This window comes from Embiotoca jacksoni, unplaced genomic scaffold (genome assembly GCF_022577435.1).
Source record: "Embiotoca jacksoni isolate LCO1_2020_lvr unplaced genomic scaffold, fEmbJac1.0.p SCAF_4, whole genome shotgun sequence".
NCBI lineage: Eukaryota > Metazoa > Chordata > Actinopteri > Embiotocidae > Embiotoca > Embiotoca jacksoni.
In genome coordinates, this window is record NW_027185392.1 from 4,868,709 (window position 1) to 4,890,221 (window position 21,513).

General features: G+C 39.9%; 1 protein-coding gene across 1 annotated transcript in view; it reads right to left on the reverse strand.

Moving 5' to 3' along the window:
* LOC138208823 (cytoplasmic phosphatidylinositol transfer protein 1-like) overlaps positions 1 to 21,425 on the reverse strand; it is a 62,189-nt gene extending 40,764 nt beyond the window's left edge. The window contains exon 1 of the mRNA XM_069166975.1: positions 21,128 to 21,425. Coding sequence (XP_069023076.1) covers positions 21,128 to 21,175 — 48 coding nt within the window. The 5' untranslated portion in view covers positions 21,176 to 21,425. The remainder of the gene's footprint in view (positions 1 to 21,127) is intronic.
* Between the last annotated feature and the right edge of the window lie 88 nt (positions 21,426 to 21,513).

Sequence of the window (21,513 nt, forward strand, 5' to 3'; positions counted from 1 at the left end):
GTGAACAACGAGAATGTGTGCGTGTGCGACTGGGATGTTTGGTACAAATTTCTCCCAGCTGTCTTAAGACTGAAAACCGATGCAACAAGAATCTCAGACATTTCCGCGACAGCAGAGCGAGACATCGCTGAGTACAGAGCCCCTCTGACCTGCTGCTGAGTAACAGAAAATAATTAAATGTACGAGCCTGTCTCTATTCCAAACTGGCCGGCGTTTCTGCAGTGACTCACAGGACCACAAGCCACTGACACTGCAGTGTCAATGAATTAAATCTGGCCATTCACAATCTACAGCAAGAATTATATGCGTCTACATATTGGCTAATTGAAAACAATTTTTGGTATTGCATCCATTTTTGGTTTACAAAAAAAGGAAATTACCAACACATGGATAATTACTCCCTAACTATTAACCTTGAATGAACTTTTAAGCCCTTTATAGCAAAATAATTAATTAGTTAACTTTTTTCATGACTGGCAATTTCCAGCAAAACAAAAACTATTATTACAAAAATATTCAAATTGTCACTATTTATGTATTTAATGTTTTCACAAAGGTTCTATGAAGATGAAGTTCAGTGAAAACTCTGCCAGTAGAGCTAGCATATATGAAACTAAAGACATGCATTTCAACAGCTCTGTCCAAGACGAGGGGTTTTAGAAGTTGGATGGCATTTGTTAAGCCCCAGTGAGTCTTTCCTTCTCTTTATGTGCCTGTATGTGTGATTATGTTCCGCCGGATGGTGGGGGCCAATAGTCGATTAATATTAGTATAGTTCATTTTGAATTTCGAATGGTATTTTTTGCTTGAAGTACCCATCCCTATTACCTTCCAGCACCAAATAACACAGAGACAAAAATAAACTAATGGCAAACAACACCATTCAGAGAAGTTAAAAGGGACAATTAATGCTTCACTTAGATTATGCTAATGTTATTCTGTATCTGTTCCATGCTATTAGCATTAACAAGTGCATCTGTCAACATATGTTGCCATTTTGTTATCACCCATCAACCAAATATCAATTAATGCAGAGAGCATTGCTCTCTGTTCCAAAAGGTCTTCTGTAGTGTGACCCTCCACAAAGAGTGACATTTCATACACTGTAGCTATAAAGTACTCACAGTCCTGCTGTGATATCGTCTAAGTATGGGGCTGAGAGAGAGAGAGAGAGAGAGAGAGAGAGAGAGAGAGAGAGAGAGGAAAAGGGGTATTGGCACCTTGCTGTAGAAATAAATAAATAAAAATAGACGGCAAAGGACTTACACAACTAAACTGCATTACAGGTTTCCAGAAGTTTACTTCTTTTTTTTTTTTTCTGTAGGAGTGTAAGTTAGTGCAAACCGTGTGTGTGTGTGTGTGTGTGTGTGTGTGTGTGTGTGTGTGTGTGTGTGTGTGTGTGTGTGTGTGTGTGTTGGAAGAGAGAGAGAAAATAATGGAAAGCGGCAGAGACATTAGAGGCAGGAGGTGGTGTGGGCCAGAAAGGCAGCCAAGACAAGACATTTCAGGCCTTGTAAATCAGCAGACATTTATTACTTAATGGTTGGCTCTGCATTCAAAGCCAGCAGCAGCTGCCTGGGACATTTCTACAAAAGGTAATGTCGGCTTCGGTAATCTCAGGTGAAACGAAAGCCAAGAAATATTTGCAAAACAAAATTTTTGGACATTAACAAAGCAACATAGAATTATTTGTAATTCAGCTGTTCTTTTTTCAGCAGCAATTAACAAACAACATCTCGAAAAAGCCGAACGATAGCGCCGCAGGTCGATAGCTTGGAATACCAAAGCCACGTGAGTGGTGAGCAAAGGAAATGAACAGGAAGGGTGGTTAAAGTCAGGGTATTGTTGAAACGAACTATTTTGGATGGCATGCCGAGTGGCCTTGTATGAAGGAAATGTGTTATTTTTAAACTTACTTTGTTGTGACTGTACGTCCTTGAAATGTACACTGGAATATTTTTTTAGTATACTGTTGTATCGTCATGAATATTGACCAAGGAATATCCTGAAATATCATAATATTGTTCAAGGGCCACATACACTAATGTGTACTGGTACATTTATTTAATTTTTTTTCCAAAACCCAATGATATAAACCCAAGGGTGTCAAAATGGTATTCAGATTACAATGCAAGCGTCTTTCCCAGATTAACTGTCTTTTCTCACACTTTTCATTTCTAACACTGATGAGCAGATCTCACAATGAAGAAACGGTTTGTTTCCTTAAAGGGTAAGGACATTGAAGGGAAACTTTCCAGTCTATTATTTTAGGAACTGGTAAAAAAAACTCCTGGCCTGTGCCTGCATCCGTCAGTATCTTGACTTTTTCACCTCTCGCTCGTTTATTTGGTCAACAAGCAGAAAGAGGGCTGACACATCAAGCCACTTTCTTCTTCAGCAGCCAAAATGTCAAACAAGCAGCTGCTGGTACAGCATGGTGACTGACTAAAGAGGCTTCTATCAGACTGTCCTTGACCTTCAGTTTGTGTTTCTGTAGCTAAAGGAAAACTAACCATGTTTCCATAACAGTGTTGCTAACAGGGGCCACTGATCCAAGGTCAAACAGAAGAAACAGATAGGTAAGTAGTCAAACAGCATTAAAAGGAGAAAGAACAGACCGGCACTTGAAATAAGAACACTCATAAGCATACACACACACTCAAACGCCCTGAAAAATATGGGCTCGGGCCTGTCACCTTTGTTTCGTCCAAAACAAAAGTCACCAAGATGAAAGGAAAGAATTTTTACCACAAACACTAAGAGTAATTTGCTACCTTTTCCCCTTAACTTTTCAGGACGGTAAACAACATAAAAGGACACAGAGGGTGCAGTCAGTGAGGCTGCATGTCTCACAGGGAGATTTCTTGCAGTTTGAAGAAAGACGTTTGCTGCAGAATATGCGAGAATGATGTTATATTTAGAAATGAGCATGATATCTTATCAATAACTGTGAGAACCCAACAGATTCGAGATAAACAGTTTAATTCTCCACACATTCCATAAACTATAGCAGACGACGGGGCGACTTCCTTAAACGAGTCTCAGTCAAACCTCCAAAAGTGAAGAAAAAAAAAAAAGGAAATATCAAGATCAGGCAAATTTGTAAAAATTGTGAACAAACGTACTATATCTTTCAACTAGAGCACTCACAAAGTGTTCCAGCTAAAAAGAACATTCCCGCTTTTTATTTTTCCCAACTTTTTAAACTTAATCTGTAACTCATTTCTTTCAGCCTTTTCCCCATCTTTCTTCCTCCTCATGTTCTCTTCTCCTCCTTCTTTCTTTCCTTCTGCACATGTTTCCACACTGGAGCAGAGAAGCCACGCAGTGAGAAAACAAATAGAGAGGCTCAGCGTAGGGTTCAGCCCTCTGGATCAGCTCCCACTTCCCTGACCAGCTGCTTGCGTCATCCATCTGCAAACACGCAGCCAATTTGCTTTTCACACACACCCATGACTAGAGTCAATCCCTTCAACAGAGAAAGTAAATTTGTATATAATTAAAGCCACAAGTTTATTATTTATCCATCTAGCTCGGTCCGCGTATCACTTAGGCATGCAAGTTGGTCAGAAAAGAATCTCAAGGAGGAAAACCAACGAGAAATTTGATTACTAAAGATTACGATGGCAGATTTATTGTTTATAAATGAAACTCCATTACATGAATCTGATAACAAAAAGCTTGTTCAACTTTCCAATGTGTTACATTTTGGGTAGACTGATAACAATATTTGTTAAGCACAAACATATGGGCTTCAGATGGAGCACCAAGTCTGATCAGGTTCACAGTAACCGCACAATAAGAGAATGTAGAGGGTCCTCCATTAAGGCCTCTGGACTGCAGCCCTCACAAATATGCACCTCGGTCCAGTTTCACGTCCCACTGACGTCAAAGCCCTATTAAGGGCAAGTGAGCCCGGCAGCAATTCTCCTCTCCCCCCCTTTTTTTTTTCGAGGGAATCACTGCTTTTTCCAAAATATCTGCACAGCTAATCAAGGCCAGCATGTGAGTTTCGATGTGTGTGTTTAGTAGTGTGTAGCTGTGTGCGATGATATCATTGGGGGTGCAGAGGGGCAGGAAGTTGGAAGGAGGAAATGTTTGGAGTGAGACGGAGACAAGGCAGAGGCATAACCTATTAAGTACCCTACAAAACATGGCTGCCTCACAGAGAGGTTAAATGCTGGCTTGGCTTAGTTTTACTACTCTCATTCTTTCTTTACGTCCTTCTGCGTCCAACTGCTGCTACTGTAAAATGTATAACATCAACATAACGGCAGTTTTTCCCGAACATCTGTATCATCGACGTAAACAAAAAGAGGCCTTCGCTTAAATGAAAGGCAGCCTATGTATTGTAAAAAAATTCTGATTGTTCATTATTTATTTATTTTATGTATAAAAAAACTGGAAAAAGCAGCTGTTCCTCTAGTAGAAATACAGCTAAAACAAGTTTCTCCCAATTAGAGACGACAGAACAAAGGCCATCCTGATCAAAAATTACTTCCAACTCGTTCATCTTCGTCAGAAAAACAACAGTCAGAGAGAGGCTGTGTATTATCATCCTCTTCTGCATCAGTAAAGGTCCAGATACACTAATGACCGCCAAATTATACCAGTGGTAAAAAAAATATATATCTTTTGCTTAAGTGAAAGTAGCAATATTGAGCATTTTCCTGTTTTGTTAATGTTTTTAAATTATCTGATTCGTAAGTAGCACAGAAATGAATTCCTCATCATACTGCCCTCCTCACTTACATCTTCATTTGCAGAGTTGTTGCCATTAAACCCCGCCTGTATTAAAGATAAAAGCGTCTCTGAGCTGAACTTATAACCCAGCTGCTGCAGCACCATTTTCTTGTAGTGACAGTAAGCCAAATAGAGACACTTTTGTAGTCGTGTGTCTCCGTTTAGGCACTTTAACAGTAAAATATAAACCCAACCAGAAGGAGCCGTTTGCTGGTCTTTTTATAGTTTTAGATGAAGAGAAACTGAACAGATGCTAGTGATGATCAGTGAGCCAGATACATCTTTTCTTCTGTCAAATCTGTATCTATAACAGACAAAGTTCTTTTTTCTTATTATTGGAAAGAAAGTGCATACACATGCCTACACAGAAAGAGGCCTATGCAATGGTCAAGATGAGAGGAAACGCTATTTGTTTGGCAGGAAGAAGATGTGCTTTATCTTGTCTGTACATTTTCTCAATGTCCAGGAAAGTGTACATGTGTACACATGTAGATTTAAATGTCCAGTATTTCTATTATAGTGTGTGGCTCTCTTTAATGGACGGTATACTTTCTATGCAGCACTTGTCCTAGCAGACACTATACACACCGGAAAAAGATTCAACGCTCCCTTCCTTTCCTTCCCCTGGTGAATTCCAGGATCGTAGCACAGGACTTTGAAAAGGGTTGTCCTCAGAAGAGAAGGATGTGGGATGACAATGAGTCATACACACACAAATATATACGAAAAGAATTGTGTGGGAAGTGATCAGCACTCTGCTAGCACCAAACAAGAACTACATTTTTGGGTCAGAAAGCAACAAGCAAGAGAGTAGGAGGGGGGAGGTTTCTATTTTTCAAATAGTCATTAGCTCGTTAAATAATGAAGTTTATGCAACTATTGTCTTGTCTTAAAATATATTTTCCATATTTTTTACTGGTGCTTGGCAGTAACGCATTAATACTGCCAGAAGGTGGCAGTAATGCCCCTAAAAGCTGTTTGCCAACTGGCATTAAGCCACAAAAGAAGCAGAAAAAGAACCCATTATTAATGAACGGTGGTGTGTGAACAGCGAGATTAAATACTATGGCACCAAAAGCAGATACATGCAAAACCTACAAGAGCAATCAAAAGTTATGTTTGGAACTTTAAAAAATGAAAATGAGTTGCAGTGCAAACTTTGCCAGCTAAAGCTAGCTTATCATAAGTATGGTCTAATATCTACAGTCATTTGAGAGGGAAGTCCAACCACAGATCAACAATCAAAGGCAACACCCCTGACATCAAAGATGACCTCTAAAGACCCGTTTCTCATTAGCTTTGTCAAAGCTAAGAGCTTTCAAAGTTTGATGACATTTGTTGAGCCCGAGTTTACAGCATGAACGGCTCTCGTTCTGTTTGTGCGTGTGTGGCAGAAGCTTGGCTCTTTGAATAATAGTCGAATGGCTCTCAGTAAATATTAAATTGTATTTTTTATTTAAAATACCCACCCCTTGTTTATGCATCTAAACTAAACTCTAAATTAAAGTAAAGTTTCAGATTTTGCCCCACTCCTACCGTGAAAAAAAGTTTTCTTCATAATAAATCTTTCAGCAGCAGTTCTACAGTAGACAAATAACAAGCTAACCAAAAATAATCTAAAAAAAAACAAAAAAAAACCTAACTAGAAGATAAATAGCAGTAGTTGTAAAGGATTTCTGGAATTTGCGACGAGCTGTGAGGGGAAACCGGACTTTAACCAGAGCCAGACCTGAGTAGTTTTCTTGTTAAGACCTCTTAAGGTCTATTTAAAGAGCTGGCACATCTGCCCCCTGTTTGCCTTTCCAAGGCTGTAAAACCTGAAGAGTGAAAGGAGGGTGAACCGTGACAGAAGAGAGGAGAGATCGTTTTTATGCGACGCACACTTAGATTGTTTGCACCGATGGCATCAAGTGAACAGAAACGGACTTCTCAACCTTCTCAAGTGTCTTTTTTTTTTCTTCTTCTTCTTTCCACTAGCTGGTACATTTAAAATCGCTGTGGAGAAACATTACACTGTTGTTGTGGTAACTTAAAGTACTATGAAAATGAAGCCTCATAGTAAGCACCTTAAACCTTTATAATGCATTTCCCCCCAAACAGTATTAGTTTGAAATTTGAGGACGTTGATACCGAGAAATCTACAACACAAATTAACTGCACACAGCACATCCTTCACAACAAAACTGGCATTAGATGCTTTATATGAAAGAACACCAAAAGGGACTTTCCCCCCCCCAAAAAAGACCCTTTATACTCAAACAAACAGCTAAATCTTACCTGCTAATTTGTTGTAATAAATACCATGATGACAATTTTTCACTGAGGAGTCCAGCAGTAGCGCTTTAGTTGATCTAAAGAAATATACAGATCTATTTAACAAATAATGCACAGAACCACACTTGCAGGTGCAGCTGCTCTGAGGGGCCTCAGTTCTTTATCCACTTCTTTTTATAAAACTGCACAGAAAAGCAAAGCGCTTACTGTCTAATTAAAAAAAAACATTGATTTCCTTTTGTTCTGTCCTGTGAACTGACTGCCGACCATCAATATGATCAACAATTCTGTTATCGAAATGAATGGATAAGCACACATCTCTCATTTGGCCCTCCAAACATTATTCCTCTTGTCTCCTCTGTTTCCTTGTGCGCCATGTCGCCTCCATGCGCACTCACACACACTTTCTCTGGTCAATACATCTTAGCAGGCATTTTCGCTCCCTAATCCTCCAAATCACACTACAAATCAGCCGTGGTCAGGGCTGACTCAGTTGAGGCAGATGCTAAAATAGGGGAAAATACACACACACACACACACACACACACACACACACACACACACAGACACACACACACTATTATTTTTTTAAAAGAAGGGTTGAGCATGTGACCTACCCTTACTTTACAATCATGTGAGGGATTCCTTCACTCCCTCTCTCACACACACACACACACACACACACACACACACACACACACACACAGTCTGTCTCTCCCATCCTATCGCTCTCCCTCCAGGGGCAGAGACTGACTGAGCATCAACCGTCACTGTGAAGTTATTAAGATAAGACATGAGGTTTATTAGCTTCATTCAGTGAGTTGATGATCTCTGAGCTTCTTCATCAGAATTCCCTCACGTGAAATATTGACTTCACATATTTCTCAGGTTTTTAGAACACTTGTCTCTGGCAAACCTTGTACCTGTGAAAAACCTCTAAGTGAGACAAACTGGCTCAGTTTCCAGGTGACACTAGTGAAGCTGTGAATCTGCCCCTAAATGGCCGTCATGGGTGCAATTTAGTATTTATAAATTAGATAGTTATACCTGAAAAAAAAACTGCAGAAAATGCAGGATGCACAGATGATGGCACACTGAATATCCATCTTGTCATCATAATCACTACGGGGGGGATCGATTGTCAAATTGTCCAATCCACTAGAATTGTCCCCTTCAGAGGTTTTCGATTCCTTTTATCGATGCTGGCATGTCTTTCTGACAGGTATGCCTTTCAAAAAGTCCCATGTCATGACATAAAAATGTAAACTTTCAACAAGAGGTCATGGCAATGAGGAACAATAGCTGTCCGAAGAAAGACGATCATAAATCGACTACACTCGGGCGGCCCATCCAGGTGGGTAAATTCATTCTGAATATGAAAATATCATAAAATGGGCACAAAAATTGGTACAGACACTCAGAGCTTTCAGATGATTAATCTCCTTTTGTTCAGTGCCACCAGGAAGTTGACTTTTGTAGATTCTAGTCTAAACAACTTTCGAATGGATTCCTCTGAAATTTGTTACAGACATCCGCGTCTCCTAAATTCGCATCTGGCTTAGTTGTTCAGTACTAATAAACAAGTGCTAGCATGCTAAAACACTATTAACTAAACATCACAGCTGCTAAATTTGATATTGTGAGGATGTTAGCATGCTAATGTTAGCTTTAAGCACAACGCACTGCTGGCCAGAAAGAACCACCAGCATGGCTGCAGACTGTTAGTCCTGTTAAAACTGCACAAAACATGATCCTTCTATTGATAAAACACAAAGGAAACACTCATTGCTGGTTGAAATGGGGGGGGGGCACCACAGTTCCACACTGTCCTTTTGAGTGGTGAAGGAAGAGAGAAAGATCGTCAGTGACATTTCATCCGCATGGGCCATTTAAATTTGCTACTCTCAGTATGCTGCATTTCCGCAATATGAATATACGACCCCCCACCGACTCTTGTAAACAAATGCTGCACAGCCTATTTACCCCGACATTAATGTGTCCAAGCTCAAACACAGACAACATACTGCAAGGAAGTGATTGGTACTAAAGCCCAGGCTTCAGGGAGGGTAGGACTATCAACTGTTTCATTATTTGACAGTTATCTTAGGGATGGTCTTACACTGTAATCACTATAATCCACTCCGCTATTGGGGTAATGGTAGGGACGGATGGCGGTGGTTACCATAGTAACAAAAGATGATAATGAAGCGTGTCAGCATATAGCTATCTATAGCCTGTCTAATTTGTCTGTCTGTGTGTGTGTGTGTGTGTGTGTGTGTGTGTGTGTGTGTGTGTGTGTGTGTGTGTGTGTGTGTGTGTGTGTGTGTGTGTGTGTGTGGGCTGAGCTGAGCCGATAGTTCTTCCAAAGACACATTGCACCTGTGTGTGGGCTGCAGGCATAGCAGAACAGCATGATGACCAGTGTGCGCCAAAGTATTCTTATCTGGAGTGTAAAAGCATCCTCAGTGGCAACACGATGGAAACAAATCTTTCAAAACTTTTTTCCCAGCAAGTGCAAAATAGAGCCACTTATGAATCCTTTTAAAACAAATGCCTTTTGTGCACACATGGGCAATGACGCACATGGCACTTATATTTAGGAGGCAGCAAAGTAGTCGAGAGAAATATGCGCGTATACATTTATACTCATTACTTTTAAAGCTATCATTACAGGGGTATTATCATGTTAATGAGGCACTGTTTCTCTGCCTGAGTGTTAAAGAGCATCTTAGAAAACCACTGGCTGCATTAAATCAGAAATTACTTCCTGGTAAACTTATCCCATCCTTCATACTTTACAACTACTCAGCCCTCTTCAACACACTCTCACTTTTCTTCCTCTCCTTTTCCATTTGCATGTATTTTACAGTATGATAGTATCTGCTGAACCACCACTATCTTCATCCGTCTACCTCATCCTCATCTTGATTTGGTAAATCTTTACTTCTCATCTCTTCATGGATTAATTGAAGAAAAAAAAAAAGGAGAGAGTTGCTGATTATTTTATTTTCCGATTCTCTGCTACGCCTCCTCTTATGTTGCACTTCTACTCTCTCAAGAGTCTCTCAGTGGAGTTAAAGCACGGACAAGCAGCTACTGAACAAGAACAGGTCGTAAAAATGACTCTGTGCCTGTGAACATGTACATACACACAAATACACATGCACTAATGTGAAACTACAAAACAGTGAGAAAAGACCAGCAGAACGTTAAATCAGATCAGATGACAACTCGCAGTTCATACCTCTAGTGTTAAAAGCTGGTCAGAAATAACAGCAAACAGTTAATAATACAGCCAAAGCCTTCATCGGGCCAAACCACACGGGACACTGCAGATAGGTTTTGTCGCCAAATAAACACGAGGCTGCTTAAAAGCTATTTTCACGCTCAACTGAGAGCATTATCAAGGCGACATTTGTTGACGCACTGGAGACATTACAAGCCTAAATCATGCTTCGAGTACCACAACGGGCTTATGTGGACCTTGTGATAATGTTTCTCTTCAGCCCTCTTCAAAAGAAGGTCACTTTGTGGGATGACCCACATAGCAGGGCAGCAAACAGCTTAATGTAAACAGACTAGATGTCGACCTATACTGGATTTTTAAAGGCCAGTATCATAACGGTAGTCAATAGCAGGAAAGGGCTGACAGTCAATTAATAGACCAATATGTATGTACAGCCAGAGACAATAAGTTCGCTTTCGTTAATGGATTGCTTGATCAGCAAACTGTACAGGGCTTTATGGCACCATAGCAACAGTGTTTAGTACAATGCAGCACTGCAAACTATACTGAAGAACTATCTACAAGAGGACACAAATCATCCTTGAAATCATAATAATACTGATAATTACCCTTTGAAGAATTTTCTGAATCAAAGCCAGAATTTTCATTCAGCACTTTGTGTTATTGTAATCGCCAACATTTTACTGTAACAACAAAGTCATGTTTTTAGTCTGTTTATTAAACACCACCTCTGCTTTTGGCAGGAATCTACTCAATAATTCATAAAACAAAAACGGGGTTGTGAAAATTTGGTTGTGGCAAGGTAAATTAGTGTGAATAAGCTAGTTAAAGCCATCATTGAGAAATGCTGTGTTGTTGTGGGAGATAGAGCCCCACGGATGGCTGGGGAAATAAGTCAGTTGTGAGTATTATGAAACCAATAGTACTGTCAGTCAATTCCAATCATTTATCCGTTCATTTCACTCTTAACATCCCACTGTTAGCAGCATAGTCAATTGCTGACATCAAGATTAATGTGGATGTTGCCGGATGTATTGGACTGACAGACAAAACAAGACATGGTGGGGGGTGGGGGTAGGAAAACGTAAAGGGAATGTTCCACTATTTTCTGACTTGAATTGGGAAATTAATCAACAGACTAATTGATAATGAAAATAATTATTCGTTGCAGTTAAAGCATGACCGATTTAGCCGGTTCTCGTATCGATATATCGGTGTATTTGTTTTCCAATATGAAAACATTTTATAGAACATAATGCAGAAGAAGGTGCTTGTGGCGATTTTAAGATTGTCCTACTTGTGCTTTTTTTCATCTATAGTTATGTATTATTATGACATTTCCAGTAAATTTCCCTGTTTCAGTTTAAACTAAAAGGGGTTTAAACTTAAACTGTATCCTGCCTCCATTTTTGTCACAAGAGTTTTGAAACCTCTTTTCGGACAATATAGAAATGTTGGAATTGTTTTGCTCCATCTTAATGCCATCGTAAAAAAAACACAGCATCAGTCAGGCTCCAGTTTCAGCCCTTAAATGCAATAATATGATAAAACTGACTCAGACCGACCAACACAGCACACATCTCCAAAAGTGTTATGGATTTTTGAAGCTCAACAGACTTCTCTGTCACACTAGAGCTATTATTAGTCACAATAACAAAACAAAAAAATATGGCCACATAAGTCAGCTCTTATCTGTGCATGTATACTGTTACTGTATGCGTGTACAACTGTGGCGATGGCAAGGGAAACCTCACATTGATCAATGTACATATACCACATGACCATATCTGTTTTTTGCATGTCTCAAAACAGTTATTGTGAATAGAAAAAAACATGCATATCACATTATCATCAACTCCCCTATCATCATAAATTTGAGACATATTGATATTGTGAATACATCATAGCTGTCATTGGCACCAACTAATTATTCCACACATCACTGCATTAGGGAGAAAAAAACCCACAAAAAAACACCTAAATTATTCCATGTTACTCCTGTCACCTTTCCTGTCAGAGCTGCTCTGCCACAGCCTGTGACATCTGTTCTGGTACACAACAAAGAAATGTGTGCAGATCCACTTGGAAGTACTTGGCCCAGTGCAGCAAATGTATGCCTGTAATGTCAAGTACTATAAAGAGGCTGTGAAGCTTCATCTCTCACATAATTCTATTAACTCCCCCTCTTATCCAGCCTCTCAGCCATTTACTGTATTTGTTCATAATAGAGTGATTTTATTCAGAGATCTTTCACAATTACACTGCATAATAGTATACAACATCAATCCTTCAAATTCGTGGGTCAGGTTACCACATTGGCATGTGAGCCCACAAACAGGAAGTATTGTCAGCGAAGATGTCCAAATTGAACACAGCGAGAAAAGTTGCTTTGGTCTAAAGAATCAGCTGCTTGGTCTCTATTTTCAGCAACACTTTGACAGATTTAGCAGCCACCTACAGACTGTGGCTGCCAGTAGAAAAACATCTCTTATCCCTCCCTTGATTTGTTAGTGCAGCAGAGAGTTAATGGAAGAAACTTTCGGATTTTTTTTTTCCATGGTGACAAAAGGCTGTTTTATACCAAAACTTGAACAAAAAGAGGCTGCACCACATACAATTCAAATAAATGTAATTGCGGTGTTTGTTTTTAGAAAGAAACACAGAAAATACACTCTGTACATTTGCACTTGTACATATTTTTGTACTTATTCTTTATCAGGAAATTTCATTTGTATACAACCCTTTCTTTTTTGTTAGATGTATTTTTATTACTTTAGATAGACTTAATTATGCATTGTAACCCAATGGTTTGTCGAGCCTCAAGCTTGGCATTTCAGCCGTCACCATGTTGTTATTTTAGAGCCAGAAGTGACCAAAAAATGACTTTGTATTAAATGAGATATATAATACCACTGGCCCTCAGTGGCATTGCACTTTAAGGCACTTCTGCATCTGCATCACTTTTCAGACCCTGAAACTATGTCCATTTCTATAGACAGTCTGTGGCACCAGGACAAATTATTTTTATGTAAAAACTGATGAAAAACCTAATTCTGATAATAGTATGATCAAGCAATCCTCCCTATAACAGTTGAATGTAATATCTGTAAAGTTAAAGTGGCTAACTTTCAAAATGTTAGAGAACTCACTTTACTCTTCATGAGCCCAAAGAGCTCATCAGCCGTCTCATCTGACCATCTATGAACTGAAGTGCTACCTGCTGCTATCAAGCACAGGTCGCTGAACAGCTTACAAAATAGAGACACTGATTATGTGTCACAGTGCAGTGTGTTACTATTAGATAACAGCGATAATGGCGAGTGTGCACAAGATAGAGGAAGAGAATCTGTTCCATAGGTAAGTGAAACAGCCTCTCTCCAGAGTGGAGTGTGACTTTCAGGTCAGCATGGCGCGACAATTTCATTGTGTTATGAAACTGCCTTTCCTGCTAATATCTCTCTCTCACACACACACACACACACACACACACAGAGGAAATGAGAATAGTCCTCTCCGGGGATAATGGTCCATCACAACCCATGATGGTTTCCTCTAGAAGAGTAATTGTCAGTAAATGGGATGTTGATTGAATCATAGCATTGTCAGGTATACCAGATGGTAAAAAGGGCTCACACCTTACCATGAAACTATGGAAACAAACAGCGTCTAACAGGCCTGATTTCCTAAACAAATTCTGGAGTGGATGGGAGGGGTCGAACCATCAACAAAGGAAACAATATTCTGAATGAATGAGGAGCAGTGATTGTGAAAATGAATAGGGACCTGGTGGTACTATCACGTGGAGCTTTAATGTCATCTTTAGCCCTGGTTGATGTACTACAGCAAACTTCCACTTAACCATAACACCTGACCTCCCTCTGTAAACAGGGACAATAGAGCATGTCCCTACAGCAATCATTAATGTCTCACTTACCCAACTTTATACTACATTTTATTACATCACCCGTTCAAAATTCAGGAACAACCAGTCTTCCGAGGACAATGTCTTCTTTAGTCATTTCATTCATTCATTCATTCATTCATTGATTCCTCCAGAAAACAGTCTTGCAGTCCTGGTTGACCTTTAGAACATTTGTTCTCACTGCTTTTCAGCTCTGTGGATAGATGAAATTAATGATGATGTCATGGAAATTAGAGCCCTACAAATATATCAGTTGGCAGATCTTATCAGCTGATATTGGCTAATCACAAATATATCAGTATTTGTGTATACCAGTAGAAATGCTTGGGGTAATTTAGAAATTGTTCTATTTGTACTTTTAAAAATAAAAATCGACTTATTTACAATACTAAATTCTCAGTGATTTTCACTGTTTTAATGCATCAATGTCATTTTGAAAAAAGGGTTGAACTGTAAAATATCCTGCCTTCATCATTTATCTTTGTCACAAGTATTTGATAAGCACATTTTGGTAAATATATTAATATCAGAATTTTTGGACTTTCTAAAATCGGTATCAAGCCTAGTATTACCAAACCCAAATTTACTGTGTGAATATGGGTCTCGCCAGACTCCTTTAGGGACTGTTAATTTTGAAACTACTGGAGCAGCCTTAAACTGATTGGCATTTACCAATATGTACAGTATGTTTTGTGAAGAAACTCTACTATGGCCACCATTGTTGTAACTTCTTCAACATCATTGCACTTAGCCACTCCCACTTGTCGCTTACCGATCCGACAATTAGAGTAGGTGAGAGAATCTTTAGGCCAACAGGGTTTCCAGACTATAATAACTGCAAAGACTGACCCTGTCAAGCAATAGCTGGCAGGGGCAGGATAATCCATTTCGGCCCCAAAAATCCAGTATTGGTTGAGCTCTAATGGAAATATGTTTTGTGATTTAACAATGGCAACCAATCAAGTTAAACAGTCCTGAGTTTTTTCACCAACATGAATGAAACAACCCACAGAAAGAGACATTAAAGCTGACAAATATGCAACCTTCTAGTGTCTTCAGTGACACTTCAAATGAAAACCTTTTTCACATCTTAATGCCTTGAGCCATTAAACGTAGTGTTGAGTTGAATGGGTCAATTGTCAAAGTCCTGCTTGAGGGCTGAGACCATGTCTGTACAACACAAAAACTTCTCTGCACATCTATGACTGATAATCCCTCGTGGGAGAAACAAAGCCATTCTAAACCTGTTGTGGGACTTTGTAGATCAACTACAACATGAATATCACATGTTGACTGAAACTTTGTGTGCCACCTGCTTTTACATAAATGCTTTTCTCTTTTTTTACTTAAGCAATATCCACTGTGCACATAAAGCTGAGCAGCTTACACCACAGTGTGAACTCGCATATAGTAAGTTGTGTTGTTTTCTTCGCGCGTGTCGGGTTTGCGAGATTAAATTATATTAATTTTCTCTAATGAATTCTGGCAAGAAAATAGATGAGACGCTAATGGCTTGAAAAATGAGCCAACAACCCAGGTGTCCTTCCAGTCATCCATCCATCTGGCAACTCATTCAAGCAGCCTGCCCCGCATCCTCCCATTTATACAGTCATCCTTCCACAAATCCACCCATCTATTCTCTCAGCGTGCCAACAGGACAAGCAACTTCCCTTTGCAAAAGTCATTTCAGAATCTCAAAGGGGACTAGATACAGGACAACCACATTTTACATCCATTCAGAAACTACCCACTCATAACTATGCCAAGTGGAAACAGTGGCATTATCTTTAATTCTGAGGCGGAATTGATTGACCTCTGAATGGATACACCTTTGGGCTTCCTGTGCATATGGCAGCATGAGCCCAGAAAAGATGTCAGATTACAGTTTTTGTACAATCAGATGGTGTCATGACCCTTCAGTTATTGCTCGAGCTAACACCCCATCAAACAGCCGTTCAGCCAAAGGATATGAGCGCCTATCAGCTACATAAAATAGACTTAAAACACGTAGATATTCAGTTAATTCAACTTTGAATGGGTGTCTTTTTTTTACCGTCCTTCTCTGAATGTCATCATGTTCTTAGTCACTGCGGTAGATGGGAAGGGGAAAAAAAATAGGAGTTGTCCTTCTGCAATGGAGACCTACTTCAGTTTTGTAACCCCGAATGCATCCTTTTGCTCTTGTAAAACCTTATTCAGCTGATACGGTCTGGCTCTTTGTAAATCTGGACACAAAGATGCAAACCTCTGGTGCTCTTTTGACCATGCATATAAATCTATCAGAGTGTGAAATTGTAGTTGCGAGGAAAATTTCAGATTCATCAACAAAAGGCTATGATCTGAAAGGAATCATGCTGCTGGAGGGACACAGTGACTCAGGTCAGTCAAAAGGTCAGCAAATGACAGCGATTTTTTTCATGAGCTTGAAAAGTACATGTCAGACAAAGACAGGGAGGAGGAAGTTAGAGCTCCTGCAGCGGAGAAAGATATAATGGTAGTAAAAACCCACAGAACAGCAGCAGAAACACATCAATTTGTATCTGCTGTGATGCATCACCTTTCAATCCTTTCCAGGAAAAAATGGTGGCTGATGAATAGCTCAGCTAGTTGGAGAAGAGAACAGTTATTCCCAAGGCACGCAAAGGGGTAAATGATTATTTATTGGCTAAGTGGTTCCGGTGTTATATCTAAATCGTCTGAGATGGAACTTTAAACCAATACTCCAGTAAAGAAACTTTGCTGTGACTATACTCTTTCAAAGTTGCAGACTTGAGTTACACCGAGTCATCTTGGCCACAGATTAGCAAATGTTTTTATATGCAAGGAAAATGGAATCTACAAAAAGGCCTGGAAGCTTTTCAGCTGTCCTTTTCTATCTTTGACCCTTTTTGATTTTTGCAGAGATAACTAATTAAAAAGGAATCCTGGGATTGAATTTAAATTTAATAGATTAATACACTTACTCACTTTCTTGGCAAGACTGAGATGACAATAGGGCTGGGTACTGAACTTTGATAATTTTATGGCAGTGATATTAAATGATGTGTCATCAGTACCAAATTTCAACACCTTGGCTTCATCCAGACGTTTTCATTTTTAAAAATGCATTGACGATGCCTCTATTGGACGGCTAAGAAAACCTATTTCACTCTTTTCAAACCAGTTTGGGTCACATACAGTACTTGCTGCACAAACTGAATGCTTCTCTTGCTAGCGTCTACTGATAGTACATGAGGCGTTTAGGGGACATTTAATAAAGACTTGTACGGTGTAAATTAAAAAAAATTCAAAATGGATTTTATGGTATAGAAGTCAAGGCAGCAGAACTGATATTGAAAATGTCAGAATGAGGCCCAGCCCATTTTAAAAGGACAAGTTCCACACGTTGGGAAATGCACATACCCACTTTCCTGTCATGAGGTCTTTGAGAAGCAGCAGCAGATCAGTTCAGCTCATCATTAAGACTGAAAACAGGGGGAACCCGTTAGCCTGGTAATGTAAAGGATTATTTATTGGCTGGGTGCTGTGAGTTCCTCTGTTGCCTGGCAACCTCACAGTAACAACACTCCCGATGATGACTATAGCCCACCGTAGAACCACAATTAGTTATTTTTACACTTTGATTTTTTTTTTTTTTTGAAAGAATTAAACAAACAAGATGTAAACGTGTTTATGTGTGCGCTTTAAAAGGTCCCCGTGGGTGCTGGAGCTCTCAGTTTCCCCCTCGTCTTCACTATAAAAAAAACAAAAAACCATTGAACTATTTCTTTAGGAGTATGGAGGGGAAAAGGAACGTCAGGCACGCAAACATCCAGACAGGCCAGAGACGATGAAAGAGACAGAGAGCTGGGAATCACAGAACAGCTCATACTCTCTGGTATTGCTAAATCATTTCTTCCGTGCGCATGGTGTTTGTTAAACTTGTATAAACACAGCGCGGCTACCCGGTCCAACATCTGTGGTAGTACGGCCGTGATGACGCAACTCAGCCAGGGAGCAGACAGTAATCTCTTCCCAGAGACAATACACAGAAAGACGTGACCTTGCATGTCGCCGGGACTCCAAATCTAAGAGCACGCACACACTGCATTAGTGTATGACCCGAGGGATCTTTAACGAAAAAAAAAAAAAAAATCTCCCACAACTTCCCGCATGACCTCCACTCCCGCCTCATCTTTCCCTCTCTCTCTCTCTCTCTCTCTCCCTCTCTGCCATCCTTTTCCTCCCTCTTCCCCTCAACCCCTCAGCGGGGCAGAGCAGTTTGTCCTCACGCATCAGCTGTCCACTCTATCCTTCCATCTGTCATTCCATCAATCCCCCCTTCCTTTCCCTTCCCTTCCTTTCCCTTCCCTTCGGACAGGAAGGAAACTCGGGCTGAACTATACGGAGAAGAGGGATGACACTCAGCTCAATGTGCGCAGCCACGATAAGAAGAAACAGAAACAAGCCACCGCCTCCTCTGTGTTTCCCCCGGACCATTGAGGAGGTTTCTCTCCAAGTTGCCAACAAACAATGAAGCTCTGCTTCCTGGGATGCATCCAAACACAGCTTTATCTTTGCAGAAAAAGAAGAGGCAAAGTGCAGGGCTGATCTGAGCAGTGACAGACAGCTACTCTACTTCTTGTTTGCTAAAATGTGCAATGACTTCAATGTTACATTCTGAATACAGTTGAAGGGCTTCAGAGGTTTTCAGTGATCTGATACACACAATATCTCTGGACTTATACAAATACTTCCAATTATATTATATTTCTCTGACTTTAATTAATCAAGTCTTAATTGTAGGTATCCATTATGGTCTAACAGCTGCACCAGCTTCTGAATGGAGAATTATCAGCTGATTAAAGTGGTTGAGTCGTTAATTGTAAGTTTGCATGTGCACTTCACAGTTTATGTTTCTGCCTGCATTATAAAGAAAGTAAATTTTTCTCTGTAGCAATTCGCACTGACAGGAAGTTACAACAGCAGGCGCCGATATTCAAGCTTTAATGCTAAAAGAACATTCAATAATTTCTGGACATGAGATTTTAAATAGATCCACAAGTATAACTGAAGAGACAAAACTGTAGTGTCAGCAGATTATCGATTATCAAAAGTTTATTAAAAAACAATTTCCAATCATTACCGATGTAAAAAAGCCTTTAGTTATAGTATAAACATAATATATTTAGTTGTTTAACCATTCGTTGACAGAGTTGTCCATTTTGGAATGATGACGCCATCCAATGCTGAATTTGGAACTTTTGTGGTAGGATAACCCTTTTGTTTAAATTTGACATCAGACTGATCCTTTAATTGAACTGTTCTTGGTTCTCATGACAGGCAACCGTTAACAAGTTCAACGTGACAAAAGAGCTCTCACTTCTCTGCAAGGCGTGACTATGCACGGTAAAGTCTAATGCTGGTTTATCGAATGGAAAATGCATGCACAAATGCAAAAGCCCACATGACACACACACATGCGATGTCTCTGTCCTTCAAGCACAGACACTTACACACCGCAAAGGTATTCAAGAAGGCCTGTGAGAACACATCTATCCACTTGCATTAGAAGATGACATTTCCGCAGGTTTCTACATGAGTCAGTGGTGTAACGCCTTTTTCCAATGATTGCGCAGAGAAAATGGTTCTGGAAGCTCAGTGGTGACAATGGTGACATCCCTGGCAGATGTAAAGCCATCTCATCAGCCCATATTGCACCACTTCAGTGAGAGTTGCTCTACTCAGTCATTTCTTTATATCCTATAATGCCTCCTAAAAGCCACCATTAAAAAAGCAGAAACTTGATTCTGTTATATGTAGGTGACACGTGTAGGTGAAGTCAAGAGAGTAAAAGAAGGGAAATATGAGTTTGTGAGTGCCCACTAAATCATCTGAAACATTTTCTGCCTTAATTTCTCATTTTCTTTCCTAAAAATAACTTTGCTGAAATTTCAAAAAATAGTCTGATTATTTTCAAGTATCACAATATTTGTATTTCTTTTGATAAAAGCCCCAATCTCATGTTTATTTTCATCTCAAGATGTGATTTAACAAGATGTAATGGAGACACGGCACTGCAGTAGGACCATTATTCCACCTGACTGCCATAAGGAAGAAGAAAAAGAAAAAAAAAAAGACCACACATTCACAGCAACAAAAGGGACATAGATGAAAAAGAAAATGACAGCATGGGCGATAATTTGAAAAAAAAAAAAAAAAGGCTCTGCTGTACTTTACAGCATGCATGCCAGGACAAGGGAGTATTCACCTCCTAATTTTAGACTGCCTTGTTTAAAAAAAAACAGAGAAACAGGATGAATAAGAATAATGTATTTCTGATGTCAATCATTGAAACACTTCTAAATGTGGAGAACCCTGCTCTGCATTAGTGTCATCATGTGCAAAGGAATAGGGCGAGGAATTTAACGCAATTCAATTTACATTTAACTGTGTGTGTGTGTGTGTGTGAGCAAAGAAAGAAGCTCATGATGCCTCTTTAAGCGTGCCGATTGGATTATAATGACCCCTACCTCTTTAACATTACAACCAAGTGATCAAGCAAACTATTAGATCTGTAATATATGTTAATTTGATGGAGGAAAAGTGTGCCGTTTGTTTTGTATATTTCTAATCTGGGCTATTTAAGAAAGACAGAATCAGGATTGTGAGAGTTCTTTATATGGGCTTTGTGTGAGCCAACAAAAACGATTGATTAAATTGTCTAAGTGTTCACTTAGGCTAAACAGAATGGCTTGCAATGGTTTGCAGATAAGTAGGAAGACAAGTAAAAAGAAAAGAGGATGGATTGATGAAGTGCTTCAGGTTCATCTAAAAGCTGTTCTCACACTTCCCCTGGCACATGTCTGGAACAGAAAAAACCCAAGCGCTGCAGAGGTCGTCTGAGCAGGACTGAACCCAAGTTGAGACAAAGAGGAGTAGAAATTGGTAGAAAAACTCACCTCCTCCACTGTGAGTGGCATGCATATCCTGTACTCCTTCAGCAACATCTTCCCCCTCTACACGTCTCCTCTATGTATTCACAAACGTGTCAAACCAGTAAATGTTCCCTCCGCCGCCCGCCGGGATGTGTGTAATATCTGGAGACGTGTCAGCGGCGCATGTGAGAGGATGGTTAGCCCGAGTTAGAAAATGCGCCCGGACTCGCAGCTGAGTGTTTTCATCAGAACCAGCGGACACTCTCTCCGACACTGACCGAGAGGAGGAATTGGGGAGCTCGGTCGGTTCCAATTTATCCCCTCCTATCACAACGACGAGTCAAGCTGCGAGTATACAACGCAGAACAAGACCGGAAGACTAAGAATTTAACCCTTCAAAATAAAAGCAT